The sequence below is a fragment of the Nicrophorus vespilloides genome, unplaced genomic scaffold, assembly GCF_001412225.1.
Source record: "Nicrophorus vespilloides isolate i.1.1-1 unplaced genomic scaffold, Nicve_v1.0, whole genome shotgun sequence".
Lineage (NCBI taxonomy): Eukaryota > Metazoa > Arthropoda > Insecta > Coleoptera > Silphidae > Nicrophorus > Nicrophorus vespilloides.
The window spans coordinates 18,827-38,374 of NW_017096639.1; the positions used below are offsets into that span (position 1 = coordinate 18,827).

At 32.0% G+C, this 19,548-nt stretch overlaps 1 protein-coding gene across 3 annotated transcripts in view; it reads right to left on the reverse strand.

Moving 5' to 3' along the window:
• LOC108557667 (probable G-protein coupled receptor 158) overlaps window positions 1-19,017 on the reverse strand; it is a 33,916-nt gene extending 14,899 nt beyond the window's left edge. For all 3 annotated transcript variants that reach the window (XM_017914282.1, XM_017914281.1, XM_017914280.1), the window contains exons 1-5: window positions 18,418-19,017; window positions 16,461-16,603; window positions 9,125-9,287; window positions 8,988-9,056; window positions 4,552-4,968 (exon numbers count right to left, since the gene is read on the reverse strand). In XM_017914282.1, the coding sequence (XP_017769771.1) occupies window positions 4,552-4,968; window positions 8,988-9,056; window positions 9,125-9,287; window positions 16,461-16,603; window positions 18,418-18,987 (1,362 nt within the window). In that variant the 5' untranslated portion in view covers window positions 18,988-19,017. The remainder of the gene's footprint in view (window positions 1-4,551; window positions 4,969-8,987; window positions 9,057-9,124; window positions 9,288-16,460; window positions 16,604-18,417) is intronic.
• Window positions 19,018-19,548: the final 531 nt, after the last annotated feature.

Sequence of the window (19,548 nt, forward strand, 5' to 3'; positions counted from 1 at the left end):
AAATGAAAAACAGTTATGAATTGTGTAATTTATTGATTGAAAAAGAGTTATGAATTCATCAATACTTGAAGTAATCCAATTACAATACATAAACAAATATTGGAAAGTTACATCTCTTAGATTAAAAGATTCTGAAGTTTCTGAAGTTTCAATCTTAAAACTATCTTTAATTTAATTATATTAACTTAATCGGATTATTACTAATGTTTACTTAACTTAAGTAAGATTCAGTTTTCTTTTTGTGTGCTAAAATTCGAGTAAGATTTGTTAAGTTTTTTTTTTACAGATGATGAAAGTTCTGTTATTTTTGATTTAAATACTTTCAAATAATTAAGTAACTTTGTCAATTTAAAGTTCATCTTCAAACATTGAAAATTTGTGAATATTTATGACACTTGAATAATCCAACAAATTTGACTTAAGTTTAGTCAAACTTTATAACAACTTAATCTAAACCAACGAATCATAAATCATTTACTAAATACTTGAAACTAAGTGAAGTGATAAAAATTATGATTTGTTTTTGATATAAAAAGAAACGTTGTTACAATTTTTGTATTTTTCTCTCGTAAAATTGTATTTTTTTTTGGTATTACTTAAATCAATTATTATCATATTAATTAAATATTAACTTAGATTTTGTTGAATTATTTAAAATTTTTAAATAGGAAAACTTATATATACTTTCGGTTTATTCAAATGTACAAATATACTCAAAGCAATTACCGTTTTACGATTATTACCTCGTCAGGTACTAAAATGATTTAAGTTTGAAACTAAATGAAGTGATAAAAAAAATTTGATTTGTTTTTGATATAAAAAGAAACGTTTTAATTTTTGTATTTTTCTCTAGTAAATAATTAAGTAACTTTGTCAATTTGAAATTAATCTTGAAAAATTGAAAATTTATATATATTTTTTGTATTTTTTAAAAAATTTATAACACTTGCATAATCCAACAAATTTGACTCAAGTTTAGTCAAACTTTATATAACAACTTAATGTACATCAGGGAATAATATTTAAGTTTGAAACTAAATGAAGTGATAAAAAAATTTGATTTGTTTTTGATATAAAAAGAAACGTTGTTTTAATTTTTGTATTTTTCTCTAGTAAATAATTAAGCAACTTTGTCAATTTGAAATTAATCTTGAAAAATTGAAAATGTATATATATTTTTTGTATTTTTTTTTAAATTTATAACACTTGCATAATCCAACAAATTTGACTCAAGTTTAGTCAAACTTTATATAACAACTTAATGTACATCAACGAATAATATTTAAGTTTGAAAGTAAATGAAGTGATAAAAAAAATTTGATTTGTTTTTGATATAAAAAGAAACGTTGTTTTAATTTTTGTATTTTTCTCTAGTAAATAATTAAGTAACTTTGTTACAATTTTTGTATTTTTCTCTAGTAAAATTGTATGTTTTTTTGGTATTACTTAAATAATTTATTATCATATTAATTAAATATTAACTTAGATTTTGTTGAATTATTTTAAATTTTTAAATAGGAAAACTTATAAATATTTTCGGTTAATTCAAATGTACAAATATACTCAAAGCAATTACCGTTTTACGATTATTAGCTCGTCAGGTACTAAAATGATTTAAGTTTGAAACTAAATGAAGTGATAAAAAATTTGATTTGTTTTTGATATAAAAAGAAACGTTGTTACAATTTTTGTATTTTTCTCTAGTAAAATTGTATTTCTTTTTGGTATTACTTAAATCAATTATTATTATATTAATTAAATATTAACTTAGTTTTTGTTGAATTATTTTAAATTTTTAAATAGGAAAACTTATAAATACTTTCGGTTAATTCAAATGCACAAATATACTCAAAGCAATCACCGTTTTACGATTATTGGCTCGTCAGGTACTAAAATGATTTAAGTGTGCGTTATTGTCACTTGGAAACAACAGCACAACAACAACAACAACAAATTAAAAAAAACAACAACGTTTATTGTCATTTCAATTTCAACTGAACGGAAAAACGCATAAATATCCTTTCCTTTTCTCTTATTCACCAAAAGTTATTGCCGACAAACGAAATCCATTCAAAACTTTCCGCATTAAAACAAAGAGTAACGACACAACGCACGAAAAAGTCATTACTCTTGCAGATCGTCGCGAATTAAACGCAAATTCGACTCACATCTGTTACGTACAAAGATGTAATGTATACTTAAAAAAGAAGTTAAAAAATTACACTAAATAAAATTGCGAATCGGAATAAGTGTAATAAATAAGAATGAGCCGTTCCGCAGTTAATTCGAAAAACGCGACTTTTATGGTGTCACATTAAAACTGTTCTGCATTTATATATATATATCATCTTAGTTCCGTATAATTCGCGAGTAGAGATAGAAGAAACTACGATTATGATGAATGTTGATGATGAACGTTGCTAAAACTGCAGATTGTTAGCTTATTTTACGCCGCATTAGAGCTTTCAATTCCATTCCGCACAGAATGTTAATTACTTATTGCACGGACAATGCGAAATAGCACAAAGATTATACTTCTTTCAAATGTATGCTAGTGCATCTTTCAATTACGTTTCTGATCGCCGGTTTACATATGCTATTAATTCGAGCGCAAAAAGTCTGTCGAAAGTTTATAGAGTTCAACGTGTAATTATAGTGAAAACATAATTGCTTAATTATTATATTTATGTCGTGGTCTGAATACTCGTAATTTTGTAATTGAAATTTTTGAGAATTTTAAAAATAGATTTTTTATTTTGCTTGTTATGAAAATCTTCAATACAAATGATTCTAATTTTGTTGTATATTTTTGTTTAGAATTAATTAAATATTGTCATTTCAATTTCGATGGAATTATGGAATATAGGAATTAAAAACTATACTTATTAATGAGTTTCTAAAAAAGATGTCAAATTTTTATGCAATTCATGACGAAAGCAAAGATTTTGTGCAATAAATGACTTCTAATTGTGATATTTATAGTCAATTATCTTTGAAAATCTATTAAATGTTTGAATAATGTTAATTTAACGTATGGACAAGAGAAAATTACTGAATTTATTTAGATTTAATACTCAAAAGAGTTGTGCTAAGAACAAGTGCAAGTTAAAGTTGTCACAAATTATTTACTGTTATAAAGTAATCTTATGTTACTTAATGTTTTCAACACTCTTTGCATAAGTATTTCATTGATTACTAACAAAATATGTTCTGACTTTACTAATTATATTTTTGTGTAAGAATTGAAATGATAAGTCCCTGTAGACTACTAGGAATGATTTGCAATAGGTACTTATTAATGAGTTTCTAAAAAAGAAAGCCTTTTAATTGTGATATTTATAGTCAATTATCTTTGAAAATCTGTTAAATATTTGGATAATGTTAATTTAACGTATAGACAAGAGAAAATTACTAAATTTATTTAGATTTAATACTCAAAAGAGTTGTGCTAAGAACAGGTGCAAGTTAAAGTTGTCACAAATTATTTACTGTTATAAAGTAATCTTATGTTACTTAATGTTTTCAACACTCTTTGCATAAGTATTTCATTGATTACTAACAAATTATGTTCTGACTTTACTAATTATATTTTTGTGTAAGAATTGAAATGATAATTCCCTGTAGACTACTAGGAATGATTTGCAATAGGTACTTATTAATGAGTTTCTAAAAAAGAAAGCCTTTTAATTGTGATATTTATAGTCAATTATCTTTAAAAATCTGTTAAATGATTGGATAATATTAATTTAACGTATGGACAAGAGAAAATTACTGGATTTATTTAGATTTAATACTCAAAAGAGTTGTGCTAAGAACAAGTGCAAGTTAAAGTTGTCACAAATTATTTACTGTTATAAAGTAATCTTATGTTACTTAATGTTTTCAACACTATTTGCATAAGTATTTCATTGATTACTAACAAAATATGTTCTGACTTTACTAATTATATTTTTGTGTAAGAATTGAAATGTTAATTCCCTGTAGACTACTAGGAATGATTTGCAATAGGTACTTATTAATGAGTTTCTAAAAAAGAAAGCCTTCTAATTGTGATATTTATAGTCAATTATCTTTGAAAATCTGTTAAATGATTGGATAATGTTAATTTAACGTATGGACAAGAGAAAATTACTGGATTTATTTAGATTTAATACTCAAAAGAGTTGTGCTAAGAACAAGTGCAAGTTAAAGTTGTCACAAATTATTTACTGTTATAAAGTAAGTTCAAATGTTTTCAACATTCTTTGCATAAGTATTTCATTGATTACTAACAAAATATGTTCTGACTTTACTAATTATGTTTTTGTTTAAGAATTGAAATGATAATTCCCTGTAGACTACTAGGAATGATTTGCATTAGGTACATTTTGCAGTATCTAAAATGTACGTAACCTTGACTCGGTGTTGCAGCTCAGCTGCGGTTATCTACCTACAAACAGTATAATTAGAAGTGCACATAAAGAAAATGATGAGGACGGACGATTGTTTCGTTTCGGTGTTCTCGTCACCATCACGATTCGCGTTTACTACTAACCAACCCAACCAACTCACATGGAACTGAGTGCGAGCGTTTCGGCTCGCGTAACTCAGATGTATGCCGAAGACGAGGACGGTGATCTCCCCCAGCTCGGTCACGTAATCCCACCACATCGGTTTGCATGCCTCGAAGTAGAGTCCCTGACCCGTCCTGCCTTTGTACAATAGACTGAAGTCTTCTCTCATGAAATCCAATGCTGTCGTCGTGTATGCAGCCATGTAGGCCAGTAGTGATACGACCATGATCAGCAGATACTTCAACAGATCGGTATCCTTGACGACCCAACGATGAGCCTTCCGCGTCCTGAATTCGATCAAATGTCTGTACAGCTTCAGGATGATCGCACCGTAGCATATGACGAAGCCCAGCTCTCTCGCCCAAGGCTCCAGCAAGCATTGACCCACGGACGGCTCGAAGAACCTCACCACAACCTAAAACAAAGACAAATTACCATTAACATTTTACGATGCTTCTAATTGAGACAGGGTGCTTCATTATATTTACAAAGCGCTAGGACTTCGGTGGGAATGATAATTTGACATGTCCTTTTCGTTTCATCAAAGAAGCGTCGCATAATTTGATTAAAATTCTTCTCCGTTTAGACCAGAGGTTCCCAAACTTTTGCCATGTTTTTCGGTTTTGGGTAGACCCCCCCCTACTTACCTGATATTGATTTTTTTGTAAATTTATTATTTATATTGGGACATCTTTATAATTATTAAGATCTTTGCTCTAAGACTGCGCGTATGCTTGTAACAAGATGAATGACTACATCCTACAACTTACACAATTTTATAACAATATATAATATTTATTTTACTTCATAGGTACTTTTATAAATAATGTATATGTCTTTATATTATAAGATACTATCAGTGTTATAAGTACTATCAGTGATCGGGTCTATATCGAAAGCCCGACAACCGAAATCCCGTCTATTGAAATCCCAACAACCATAATCTCGACAATATCGAAATCCCGACAGTGTCTTTTATTATTATAATGTATACAATAACATTTTTAAATTATTCCGAAACGCAGTCACCATCTACTATTATTTAATATTAATAACAATAAATTAATTTTAGTTTAGAATATTTCTTAATATTAAGTTTTATTAAGTCAATGAAACCAAATACAATAATAAATATATATATTGTTATTAATAGTTAATAACAACAATTAATAATCTCAACTCCCACCGTTATATTCTAGAAATAAAAAAACTCGAGCGATGAATTTTTAAAATTATCTTTATTATAATAGAAAAATGGATAAAATAATTATAATGAAACACTATGAGCTATTCCGCAAAGATAACTCATTAATGTTCTGTTTTGGCGATCATATATAATAAAAGACACTGTCGGGATTTCGATACTATCGGGATTTTTATACAGTCGGGATTTTGATACAATGGTTGTCGGGATTTCGATACTAGTCGGGATTTTTAACGTCGGGATTTTGAATAGTCGGGATTTCGATATGTCGGGATTTCGAACGGGATTGATTTCGGGATTTCGATACAGTCGGGATTTCGAGANTCGCTTGATCGGATTTTAGAATGTTCGGGATTTCGATACTGTCGGAGATTTCTGATACAGTCGGGATTTCGATATAGTCGGGATTTCGATACGTGAGTGTCGGGATTTCGATATAGTCGGGATTTCGATACAGTCGGGATTTCGATAAGTCGGGATTTCGATATAGTCGGGATTTTGAATGCGTTTTCGTGGATTTTGATATAGTCGGGATTTCGATACGTCGGGATTTCGATATAGTCNGGATTTCGATATGTCGGTATTTTAATATCGGGAGTATAAATATACAGTCGGGATTGTGATATAGGGGGGATTATGGTTGTCGGGATTTCGATATAGTCGGGATTTCGAACGTTGGGATTTCAATAGACGGTAATAGAAGACACTGTCGGGACATAGTCGGGATTTCGATATAGTCGGGATTTCGATACGTCGGGATTTTGATACAGTCGGGATTTCGATACAGTCGGGATTTCGATTGTCGGGATTTCGATACAGTCGGGATTTCGATACAGTCGGGATTTCGATATAGTCGGGATTTTGATTGTCGGGATTTTGATATAGTCGGGATTTCGATTGTCGGGTTTATTTGTCAATAGTAAAATTTCGAACGTCGGGATTTCTAAAGGCCGGGATTTCGAACGTCGGGATTTTGAATGTCGGGATTTCGATACAGTCGGGATTTCGATAGTCGGGATTATGGTTGTCGGGATTTTGATATGTCGGGATTTCGATACAGTCGGCATTTCGAACGTCGAGATTTTGATTGACGGTATTTCGGTTGTCGGGCTTGCGATTGCCACCGTCGTCATTTATAATGTCAATAATTTGATTAACGGGATTTTGAAAGTGGATTTCGATACTGTCGGGATTTCGATACTGTCGGGATTTCGATACAGTCGGGATTATGGATGTCGGGATTTCGATACAGTCGGCATTTCGATAGAGTCGGGATTTCGATATAGACGGGATTATGCTTGTCGGGATTTTGATACAGTCGAGCTATTCCGCGAAGATAACGAACGTTGGGATTTTGANCAGTGGGGATTTNGGTATAGTCGGGCTTATGGTTGTCACAGATTTTGTATGGAAATATCCAGGATTAAAAATACGTTGGGATTTCGATATATTCGGGATTTCGATACAGTNGGCATTTTGATTGTCCAGATTATGGTAGTCGGGATTTCGATAGACTCGGGATTTCGAACGTCGGGATTTCGTGATTGCCAGCCGGGATTTCGATACTTTGGGATTTCGATACAGTCGGGATTTCGATACGTCGGGATTTCGATACAGTCGGGATTTCGATATAGTCGGGATTTCGATACAGTCGGCATTATGGTACAGTCGGGATTTCGATATAGTCGGGATTTCGAACGTTGGGTTTTGGCGATCATTTATAATAAAAGACACTGTCGGAATTTCTATACAGTCGGGATTTCGATACAGTCTGCATTTCGATACAGTCGGGATTTCGATATAGTCGGGATTTCGAACAGTCGAATGTCTGGATTTTGATTGTCGGGATTTCGATTGCCACCGGTTGAGATCCACTAACGTGGACCCCCATTTTCATTTCATGGACCCCCAATTTTTTTTTTCGCTGAATTAGACCCCTTGCAGGTTGTCGTAGACCCCTGGGGGTCGATGTAGACCATTTTGGGAATCACTGGTTTAGACCCATAAATGTATGAAAGTGCGAAATATCAGTTGAGTAGATAAAAAAATTATAAAAGCATTTTTAATACTTGTTCAAGAGCAAACAAATATTCTCAATTATTGCGTATAATTGCCTAGTTACTAGAAAATTCTCGTTATGTCTGTGTAATTACTTCTTTTCATTATCATTTTCTTTTACTGGAACGACATTTCTCTCTTATGAAATACATAATATTCAATTTTCTTGATTGTATCCAAGAAATTTGTTTGTCTCGGAAAACTAATTTTCTTGGAAAAGCAAAGCGAAATGGAATACGACGATCGTAGAAATAGGTTGAAGGTAATTTCCTTCTCCCCCTCTAAAACCAATCGTTTCCCCAAGGACAAACATCGTTGGGTTTCAGTTCATTAAACCGATTTGTCCATTTAATCCATTATTCGAATTACTTTCTCTCCCCTCCTCACAACCATCAATTAATCTTAATCCAACTTAATTCATTAAGAATCAATAAGTAATTTACATCCAATCTAAGCTAAGAAAGTCTAAACTAAATATAAATAATTTGCTGCCACGTATGCAACTCTATTTACTAATTATATAACCCATTTTCAATTTGTTAGTATACAAACATTTCAAAGCTTTAAAGAAATTGCAGTATTTCGAAACTAATTTGCAGATGTTAAGAGCGTCAGGTATGCAACCAAATTGGCGTTGAAGTAACGCCTGTTGCCATGGCGATTATTGCGCCCTCCACCATTTATCCTTGAACTAGGACGTCCATTGTGTTCGGCAATTGCGCGGAGTGTTAAAAGAGGTCTTTAGCGCTTTGTGGTGTCGGCGATAAAAGCTCTTTAAACGGAATGAATTGCGCGCAAACCACTATCAAGTAAATCCAGAAGAAAGGAGGAACAGAGTTTTACGATCTTTACATTGCCTCCATTAAATTATTGCCAGTTGCATTCCTAAGTTCTTTACTTTTCTTTTCTTTTCCTTTGAAAGTAAAGAAATATTGGTAGTGGAAAGGACAAAAGGACGAATGACAGTCTTAAGGGATGAACGTCGCAGAGTGCTTTACTCTGACAAATGAAAGACGTTTGTTGATGGTGGAGAGGGATGAATTTGTCGTCCATTTGAATTACAAAACACAACATGAATAGAACATGGCGCAACGAATCTCGGAGATTGGAAAAGACTAGGGGAATTCCTTAAATTAAACCCGTTTCCTCTTACACATTGTTTCACTTCTTACCGTCGAATAAAGCAGGAAGATTCCCAAGAGGATGGTTTCCAAGATAGTCCACATCCCCGAAGCGATCGTCTGCAAAAAAAAAAATTATATATTTTTTTTTTGATCTGATTAATCGGAGAGAGAGAAAAAACACTGACTTTGCATTTCCTCTGCTTGAAGACGACCAACGCCATTATGATGGTCACGGCCATGCAGGATAATTGCAGCCCCATGATCACGGTCCTCAGGTAGATGTCTCTCTTGGCGGAGCAGATTCCACCCTTCGTGCAGATATCGCAGTGAGCTGGGCATACCTCGCATCTGCGAATTCGGTTAAAGTTTCAGAACCAACTTGACGCGACATTCGGTTAATTAATTGCGGATTTCAATAAGGAAAACTTCTTAATTGAGTTGAGGGAGGTATGGAAAATATTCGTTCATTAGCTCAGCATAATTGATTGGATTTAGTAGTCTCAGGAGTTGTCTTCTTTTTTTTTCCGTTGTACTTCGTAAACTGTTTACGGCTTGAAAAGTTTACGTTGCGGGTGGCTTAAACGCCAATGTAATCTGGTTACCATAGCAACCGTTTCAAGAGAGAGAGAGAGTGAAAGCTTTTGTTCGCGTTTTCGGTATAAATTCAGGCATTATCCTATTAGTAAGCTGGGATAACAATGCAATATGTAAATAAGTCATTTCATCCCTTTCAATTGTTTTTACAACAATTTCAGCAAGTTTCATTAATAATTATTTAATTCAACACTTTTGTTAGTAAATTAATGAATATAACAAAACAAACTGATAATTATTACTAAAAAGTATGAAAAATAAAAAAAATAATAATAAATACATTCGATGTATATTAATTAAAAAAAATGAAAAGGTTTGTTAAGATTCTTAATTTAAGAAAAACGTATGTTTCTTTTTTTAGTTAGTAAAAAAATGGAGAGCATTTGAAATCGACGGAGCGAAATTAATTAAGATCAACGAGAGACCGCAGCACGATTACATTTTTTTTTTGTTTGTTTTTGGGTTCTCGGTTAAATGAATGTTAAGGAAGTGAAAAAGAAAGAAAGAAAGAAAGAAAACCGGACGTCTTTCTGAAATTGCTGCAAAGACCCGAAAATAATTGAAGTGAGAAACCGCCTTCGCGATTTTTTTTCCTTCGCATCTCCGGAAACTTCTTTTTCCCTTCTTTTCATATTTTTTTTCTTTTCGCCATGGAAACTTTCCGGACGCGCCTCCCGTTTACCTAATTACGTCGAAAAGCAAAAATTCGTTTTCATTATTTTCCTCTTTCTCTTCGACCCGAGAGACGAATAAAAATACGGGAGATGAAAGAGCGCACAAAGTATCATAATAAATTCACTTAACAAAGTTGTGCTCATCTGTATATCGATTTTAAACATTTTCATCGCTAGATGGCGTCTTGATATCTGACAGTTTATTAGAGTTAAGCAACGTGTTTTGAAAATAATTGAGTAGATTCAGTTCAAGTTGATTATTAGACGATATTTTTCAAGCGATTTTTCAATTACTTCTCAAGTAATGCGTACTTAAAATTAGCAATTTAAATGAATAATACAAGTTTTAAATATTTCAACAAATTCTAGTAAAATTTGCGTTATTTATTCATTTTGCGTATGAAACTAAAACATGTTGACGTTGAACTGTTCGGAGGGTGAAAAAAAAGGGCAAACTAATCCGTTTTGATGCGAACAAAAAAAAGCGGATTTGGAGTAAAAAAAAATACTATAACTCTCTCGGTTCGGTTCGAATCGATCGGGTAAAAGTTTTTCGGTAATAAATAGAAAAAAAAAATTGGGGTGTATAATTCGGTGACGGTGATTTATTCTGTTTTGTTGCGTTCCGAAGGCAAAGTTTGCCCATGTCGGTTACATATTTACATGTCGGTGTTTGCACCCGAAACACGGAACTTCCGTGCGCCAAACCCATTTAATTAACTCGTTTGTAAGCAAAAATCGGTGAGCGTACAACCGCTATGATGACAAAGTTACGAACATCCAAACAATGAACGAAATGTTTTTACTCAATTCTTTAGTTTAGATATTTTGTTGCAGTCACGAAAGACAAATTGCGTGAAACTAAATAAATTTCATAATATAAACACTAAATTTGATATGAGACAAATACTTATCAGATGTAACATGTAGTTTGTGTCTTACAGTGTAAATGGAGCAACAAAATCAATACAATATTATTAATTAATAAGATTGAATTTAAACCAATCAAATATTCATAAAAGGGCGAGAGAAGATGAACAAACTTTTGAGAACCGCTGTTACATAATGTATCTCATCGTTCTTTTGTAATTATAGCATGATTTAACGGGGAACGAGATTAATATTAAAATACACGTACCTAACACTGTTCTATTTTGCTTAATCGAGTTGCCATGGTACGTTCGAAAATTGGATTTCGAGCCGCCCTCTCTCGGCATAATCCGAAACGAATGTAATCCAAAATCGATTAAGACGAATTTATTGCGTAACACTACCCCCAAAGCAACGCAACACGATTTGAATCGTTTACAATTTCATATAAATTAAGGCTTTATTAATACCGAGAAAGTATTAAAAAAAATCTGTTTTAGTATTAGTTTTTGGTTGTTTCAGTTACCGAAATTCAAAAACTCGTTCAATCCAGTTTAACACTAAACTCTCTTAATCTAATTTTACTAATCCTAAAAAACGTTTCAAATTTCAATAGTCGAAAACTCTTAATTCAAATTGACAATAAATTCTCTTGTATCCAATTAAGATATTTCCTAATCCTTGCGAAGACATCAAATTGAAATTCTTATTATATTTGTTATTTCTTGTTGAAAATAGAATTGTCCGACAATTCGAAAGGGAAACAGTTCAATACGTTTGACGTGATTCAGCCTTTAATTGGAAGGACTTGTGGGTTCTTCCGGAATTGAATTAGCGGAATGTGGGTGAGAATCCCCTAGTGAACATCATCAGCATCATCATTATCATCATTATGATGGCAGTAATCATCATATTTTAAAAAAATGGAGCCGATTTGCAATTTGTGTTTCGAGTGTAATTACGGCTGCGGTCCGCATCTCTGCAGATGTTAATTGGCGCTCCGACAGCGTTCGCAGTTTACGTAATTGTTTGCATGCTCTTTCGCCAGAAGCTTCCACCGATTCGTCCGGTCCGGTCCGGCAATTAAAGCTTTCGGAAAACTAATTGTAACTGCATTTGCAGATGTACACGTTTATGTAATTCTGATAAACTTACATCAGAATTAGTTAAATTACTGATCATCAACCTCAAAGTGAGAGAATTAAGTTAGTGTGAGTAGTCTAAAACTTATTTCAAAATGAAATGGTAACGTTTCTTTTATGACAGTTTATAAAGAGGTTTAATATATATAAAAAAAAAACATAATTTTAATATAAGAAAACAGCAATAGTTCGCATAGTGCGGCTTCGATCAGTGCAGATTCATTACAGTACGGTTATATTTTTAAATTTTTCTATAGTCAAGTCTCTTTTATGCGGTTTATTATTTATTTGATGAGATTTTAAAGTCCTCAAATAGTGCTTGATATTGAAGCAACCGCACTATGCGAGGTATTGCTGTATATTTATAATAAAAATAAAATTGAAACTATGGAAATTAGTTTTGAGTTCATTACTAATCACGTTTGTTGCAGCGTGTATGCATCTTTTTATGTAACTAAGTTATATATCTAGAGTGTATATTTGTATATAAAAAAAATGAAATAAAAACTGTAGTAGGAAATGCAATTAAACGATTCCGTCGTCCCAGATTTCCGCGTCTGAGTGAAATGCCTCCTACTTTTCTTCTCTTTTCCACCCATTCAATTTGCATCGCCACCGGAAAACGCGATATTATTAGATCCACCGAATTAAACTGAAATTTAAACGGACAGCAGCAACTCGCAACCATGGAAACAAAGTGCCAGTAGCCATAGCAACACTGCTTGCTTGCTTGCTCTATCCATTTTATTACTTCTCGTGTAATGGATATGCATTTGTTATGCTTTTGAGATTCCCAATGCGAACGAGTCGGGAAAAAGAAAATTTAAAAAATAAATAAACAGAATCGCATTAAAAGTACGGGGAGTCACGTTTCCCCGGGTCGGACGTAAATTGTTCCGTAAAAGCTTTACGCTACATCTTGTTTATGTTGCTGCTTCTCTCCTATACTTTTTTTTTTGTTGTCTTCGTTTACTAGACTGGTTGTGTAATATTTTGTTTTTATGTGAAGTAAAATAAACGGTGGGTGCAATTAGGGAGCACTTTGTTGGTACCGCACCGAGGAAATAATGTAATTAAACATAGATTAAAGTGGATTACGCTGTGAATGGAGTCTGAATTCAATTAACGGCTTTTAATCGGTCCATCAGTCCGCAATTTGGCATTAAATGTTTGATATACATAGGACGCACACACGCGTTTTCTTTTGTTAGTTAATTTGCGGCGCATTTCATTCGATTATCAATTGAGGTTCGTTCGTCCAATTAACAAATCTGTATTTGAAAAAAAAAAATAATTGGAAATTTAAAAGTTTCTATAACGAATTGTAAAGCTCCGTTCGTGTTTGAAAAAAAATGGGAATTTATTTAAAAAATTGGAAATTTAAAACTTTTTATGTTAAATGAATTAGATTTATATTATTTGATTTAGTCACAGTTTGTTTTATGAATCAATTTTTATAATTCATATTCTTGAAAGCCATTGAATTAGACTTAAAAATCTAAAAACGAGGACTCTTTTCCCATAAAACAATGACATCTTGAGAAAACGCCATCTTTTGGTTAGTTGTAGAAACTTTTGGAACTATAATCATTTTAATATAAACCTACTAATAACCATCAAATTCGATACAAAAGTTGCGAGTTCGAATCTCTGATTAAATTGAAAATGGTACTTTTATGATAAAAATAAAATCGTAATAATTATTTTAAATGGAAATTATATAAAATTTTAATATTAATTTATTTTCGAAGAGTTAAGAAGCAAATTTAAAATTTAAAAAAACTGTTTTTTTTTCTCTCTATATATCAATGACATTTTGAGACGCCATCTTTTGGTTAATTGTAGAAACTTTCGTATTTATATTAATTTTAATGAAAAAAAAAACTACTAATATCGTTACTTAATTTGAGTTCGAATCTCAGGCTAAATTAAAAAAAAATGTATTTGAAAAATTGGAAATTTTAAATTTTTCATATTTAATGAATTGGATTTATATATATTTGATTTAGTCACAGTTATAAAAAAGTGAAAATTTTCTGATTCAATTTTTATAATTCATATTCTTGAAACCCATTGAATTAGACTTAAAAATCTGAAAACGAAGACTCTTTTCCCATAAGACAATGACATTTTGAGAAAACGCCATCTTTTGGTTAGTTGTAGAAACTTTCGGAACTATTATAAGTTTAATCTAAACCTACTAATACTCATCAAATTCGATACAAAAGTTACGAGTTCGAATCTCTGAATAAATTGAAAATGGTACTTTTATGATAAAAATAAAATTGTAATAATTATTTTAAATGGAAATTATATAAAATTTTAATATTAATTTATTTTCGAAGAGTTAAGAAGCAAATTTAAAATTAAAAAAAACTGTTTTTCTCTCTCTATATATCAATGACATTTTGAGACGCCATCTTTTGGTTAATTGTAGAAACTTTCGTATTTATATTAATTTTAATGAAAAAAAAAACTACTAATATCGTTACTTAATTTGAGTTCGAATCTCAGGCTAAATTAAAAAAAAATGTATTTGAAAAATTGGAAATTTTAAATTTTTCATATTTAATGAATTGGATTTATATATATTTGATTTAGTCACAGTTATAAAAAAGTGAAAATTTTCTGATTCAATTTTTATAATTCATATTCTTGGAACCCATTGAATTAGACTTAAAAATCTAAAAACGAAGACTCTTTTCCCATAAAACAATGACATTTTGAGAAAACGCCATCTTTTGGTTAGTTGTAGAAACTTTTGGAACTATAATCATTTTAATATAAACCTACTAATAATCATCAAATTCGATACAAAAGTTGCGAGTTTGAATCTCTGATTAAATTGAAAATCATACTTTTATGATATAAATAAAATCGTAATATTTATTTTAAATGGAAATTGTATAAAATTTAAATATTAATTTGTTTTCGTGGAGTTAAGGGCAAATTTAAAATTTAAAAAAAAATCTCCATATATCAATTACATTTTGAGACGCCATCTTTTGGTTAATTGTAGAAACTTTCGTATTTATATTAATTTTAATGAAAAAAAAAACTACTAATATCGTTACTTAATTTGAGTTTGAATCTCATGCTAAATTAAAAAAAAGAATGCAAGAAATAAACTTAATAAAACTAAATTTTCTATTTCAATTTTATTGAATAATTGACTATAAATTATATAAATATTAGAGCTAATGAGATCGTTTCGTATCGTGTTATATATTTTTTTTATAATTAAAAATCTGTCGATATTTTTTCCATTTTCTTGAAACCCATTGAATTAGACTTAAAAATCTGAAAACGAAGACTCTTTTCCCATAAAACAATGACATTTTGAAAAAAACGCCATCTTTTGGAACTATAAACATTATAATATAAACCTACTAATAATCATCAAATTCGATACAAAAGTTGCGAGTTCGAATCTCTGTATAAATTGAAAATGAAAATAAAATCGTCATAATTATTTTAAATAGAAATTATATAAAATTTAAATTTTAATATTAATTTGTTTTCGTAGAGTTAAGAGCAAATTTGAAATAGAAAAACTGTTTTTTTTCTCTCTATATATCAATGACATTTTGAGACGCCATCTTTTGGTTAATTGTAGAAACTTTCGTTATTAATATCGTTACTTGTATCACAAAATTTAAGTATAAAGTTCGAATCTCAGGCTAAATTAAAAAAAAAATAATGCAGGAAATAAACTTAATAAAACTAAATTTTCTATTTCAATTTTATTGAATAATTGTCTATAAACTGGATTAATTGACTATAAATTATATAAATATTAGAGCTAATGATGAATATAATGAGAAAATATTATATATTTTTTTATAATTAAAAATCTGTCGATACTTTTTCCATTTACGCGATTTGCAAATGGCACATAAAAACGGTCGTAAATAGACGGAAGTGAATGGGGTGGGATTTGGAAATGGATGGATAAATCTGATGCAGGTTGCGACAGGTGTAATCAGTGGATTAGTGGATGTATACACTCATTCCGGGGAATTGATTCCGTGGAAAACGTATTTTCGCAATCAAATACACTATTGAACACTTAATCGCATCAATTAAATCTCGAAGAGACAGCTGCGTATTGCCATGGAAATGATGATCGAATTTCAATTTCGAATCGCGAAGGAGTGTTGTTTTTTTTTGTTTTGGTTGGGGGGGAAAATGTAATAATGCATAGGATTTTATTTTGCGGAAGAAAATAAATGTGTACGAACCGGTAAGAGTCGATAAGACCGTTCTCGATGTCCTCGCCGGAAAATCCTTTCCATGTAAAATTGGCCTCGGGACGGTAGAAACCCTCCTGACAACGACACCAATAGCTCGAGCCCTTATCGCCCCATTCACGACCGGAGACGCACTGCAACATTTATTATCCAAGTACACTTGGGGGGGCTGAATCCTCTTCAACTACCTACTACTTATTTATTTAGAATCTAGTCACAGAAGTACAAAGATCACATACATACCATTCCACATATACCAATTCAAATTACATACTAGAATATAGCATATACCTTTCTATGTTAATATATAATTGCACCTACAGAAATACCTCGCATAGTTGACTTTCAAAATGAACCGTACATAATTTAATTTTATAAAAAAAAATAGTTTCCTTTGAAATGTTTACGAAACCGCACTATGCGAGAAATTACTGTAGTTTGTAAAGTTGAAGTTTCCTTTAATATCCAAAAAATAATCTAAGTCAGAAATGTATTTCTAATTAGTTATAGTTAGTTTGTTAAGTAGACGTTTTTCCTAAAATTTAGTTATTTAATTAATAACATTTCTGACAAAACCTGTCTTAATTTAACTTAAGTTCTTTTTTTTTTATTAAAACTGTTTGAAAATTAAAATTTAATTTTATATTATAGATAATTCAATTCAGTAAGAAGTTCGAATGATTGAAAATTTGAAAATTTCTCTAAAAAAAATTTTCTTACAATATTTTTCAAATATTTTCAAATAAAACGCACTGACTAATCGCGTTTATATAATTGTTTCAATGTTTGAGATTCGCAGGTGCAGATGAGTCATCGATGTAAAGATTATTGTTGAACCGTTTTAGAACCGCTGTGATTCATCGCGACGCATTTGAGTCGTGACAATTCGAAACAATTCGTGTCAATACGAGCATTGTTTACACGTTTGAGATTCGCAGGTGCAACTGCAGGTGTACATGACTCATAGAGATGTAAAAACTAGTGATGTTTTCGTAAACTTATAAGGATTTGTTTATCGCTCGCAGCTGCAGCTGATTCGAGTCGTGACAACTCGAGACAATTCGTGTCAATACGAAGATTGTTTACACGTTTGAGATTCGCAGGTGCAACTGCAGGTGTACATGACTCATAGAGATGTAGAAACAAGTGATGTTTTCGTAAACTTATAAGGATTTGTTTATCACTTGCAGCTGCAGCCGATTCGAGTCGTGACAATTCGAGACAATTCGTGTCAATACGAAGATTGTTTACACGTTTGAGATTCGCAGGTGCAATTGCAGGTGTACATGACTCATAGAAATGTAGAAACAAGTGAGGTTTTCGTCGTGACAATTCGAGACAATTCGTTTCAATACGAGGATTGTTTAAATGTTTGAGATTCGCAGGTGCAACAGATGAGTCAAACATTGTTTAAACGTTTCAGAACCGCTGTGATTCATCGAAACGCGTTTTCGTAACCTTATAAGGTGATTTTTCAACAATCTCCAAATTTCTTATCTAATGCGTTATAGTTTTAACAATTTTATTTGAATTAAAATGTTACCTAATATTGTAAATTAATTACAAAAGTAAATTAAAATTATAGTAATTTCTTGGAAATTTTGGATTTGCAATTAATTCAATTCTTTACGCAGATTCCAGTAGTTTAAAATTGTTAATTGTGATTAGTTGTGTCTTTTTATTCTCTATTTAGAGTAAGTATTTAGAAAATGAGCAGCGACGGTATTAAACGGAAATAAAAGGGGAAAAAAATAAATAAAACTAAAGAGATTTCCGAGCTGGATACATTTGATCTCGTTAAGATTTAATTACGGAGATAAATATCTTCAGTGAAAGCTCGCGAAAGATGCCCTTTGATCTGTAATAATCACCGGCAAGGATTAAGTGTCAATTAGAAATACGAGCGTGACGTTAATGCGATTTACTCGAGGGTTCTGCAATGTCTTACGTAGGTGGATTCCTGATGGCAATGCGGAGGACCCTCGAACACTTCCTCGTACACGGGATCACATCTGTCGAGGTCGACGGTGACGAACAGCCCGATCTTCGATCCGGAAGATCCTTTCACCCTGTAAGGTCTCAGCCAGGTCTTGTGCGTCGTGTAACAATCCAAGACGAAGTCGACCCAACCTTCACCTTCGTCTTGATTGAACGCATCCCAAAGGACGGCTGTTTTTCTGGTCGCGTTGTGGAATACTTTCATGGTGCCTCGCACGTTCAGAACGAGGATGCTGGTCCCGGTGAATTCGGCTATGACGGCTGCAACGTCTTGTTCTCTGCTGAGGAGAAGCTTTGCTGTTGCTTCCGAAGTGTTTCTCGTGGTCAGATCTTCGAGGAGACGAGATGCAGCCTCGGTGACGTTGAAGGAGGCCGTCAGTCCGGTCGGAGGTCGTCCAGCCTGCTGCGACAACTCCTTCCTCTTGCAGATCTGATCATTCTGCAATCCTCGAACGCCCACATACCACGACGACGACACCAGCACCACCAACAGACAAACTCGAGGATCCACGATGCTCATGCCGTCATCTTTATTACCATAGCAACAATCCAAAACCTAAACAAATGCAAAAAGAAAATTAGTAATATAAAAATGTTTATCAAATTTTTGTTTCAATAAATTGTTAACAAAAATATTTTAATTTTCTTAAATTCTTTACAGAAATAAATCAATTAAACTGTATTTAAATTGGATCTTTTGATGATGATGATGATCACGTTGTTAGCATTCAAAAGTCGCTTTTCAAACGCCTCCTTTACGGAGATTGATGGTGATTAGGCGCATAGAACGGCGTCCCAAAATTAGGTGTAATTCGGGCCAGCAGGGGGAGCCGTAATTGAAAATGCGTAGAAACTTGATTATGCAAATTACCAACATACATTTTTTTTACAACAGAAAAACCCTGCTTCCTTTCCATCCATTCATTCTTCCCGGGAATGGGTTTTATGAAAATCTGGGATAAAAGAGAGATAGAGAGAGGAAATGTATGGCCTCCCCGGATTTGCGCAGCACCTGCAATTTAGCAGACTAATGGCCCTACATCCCTTTTATCCCTTATTCAAATGATCACCATCCTTCCCA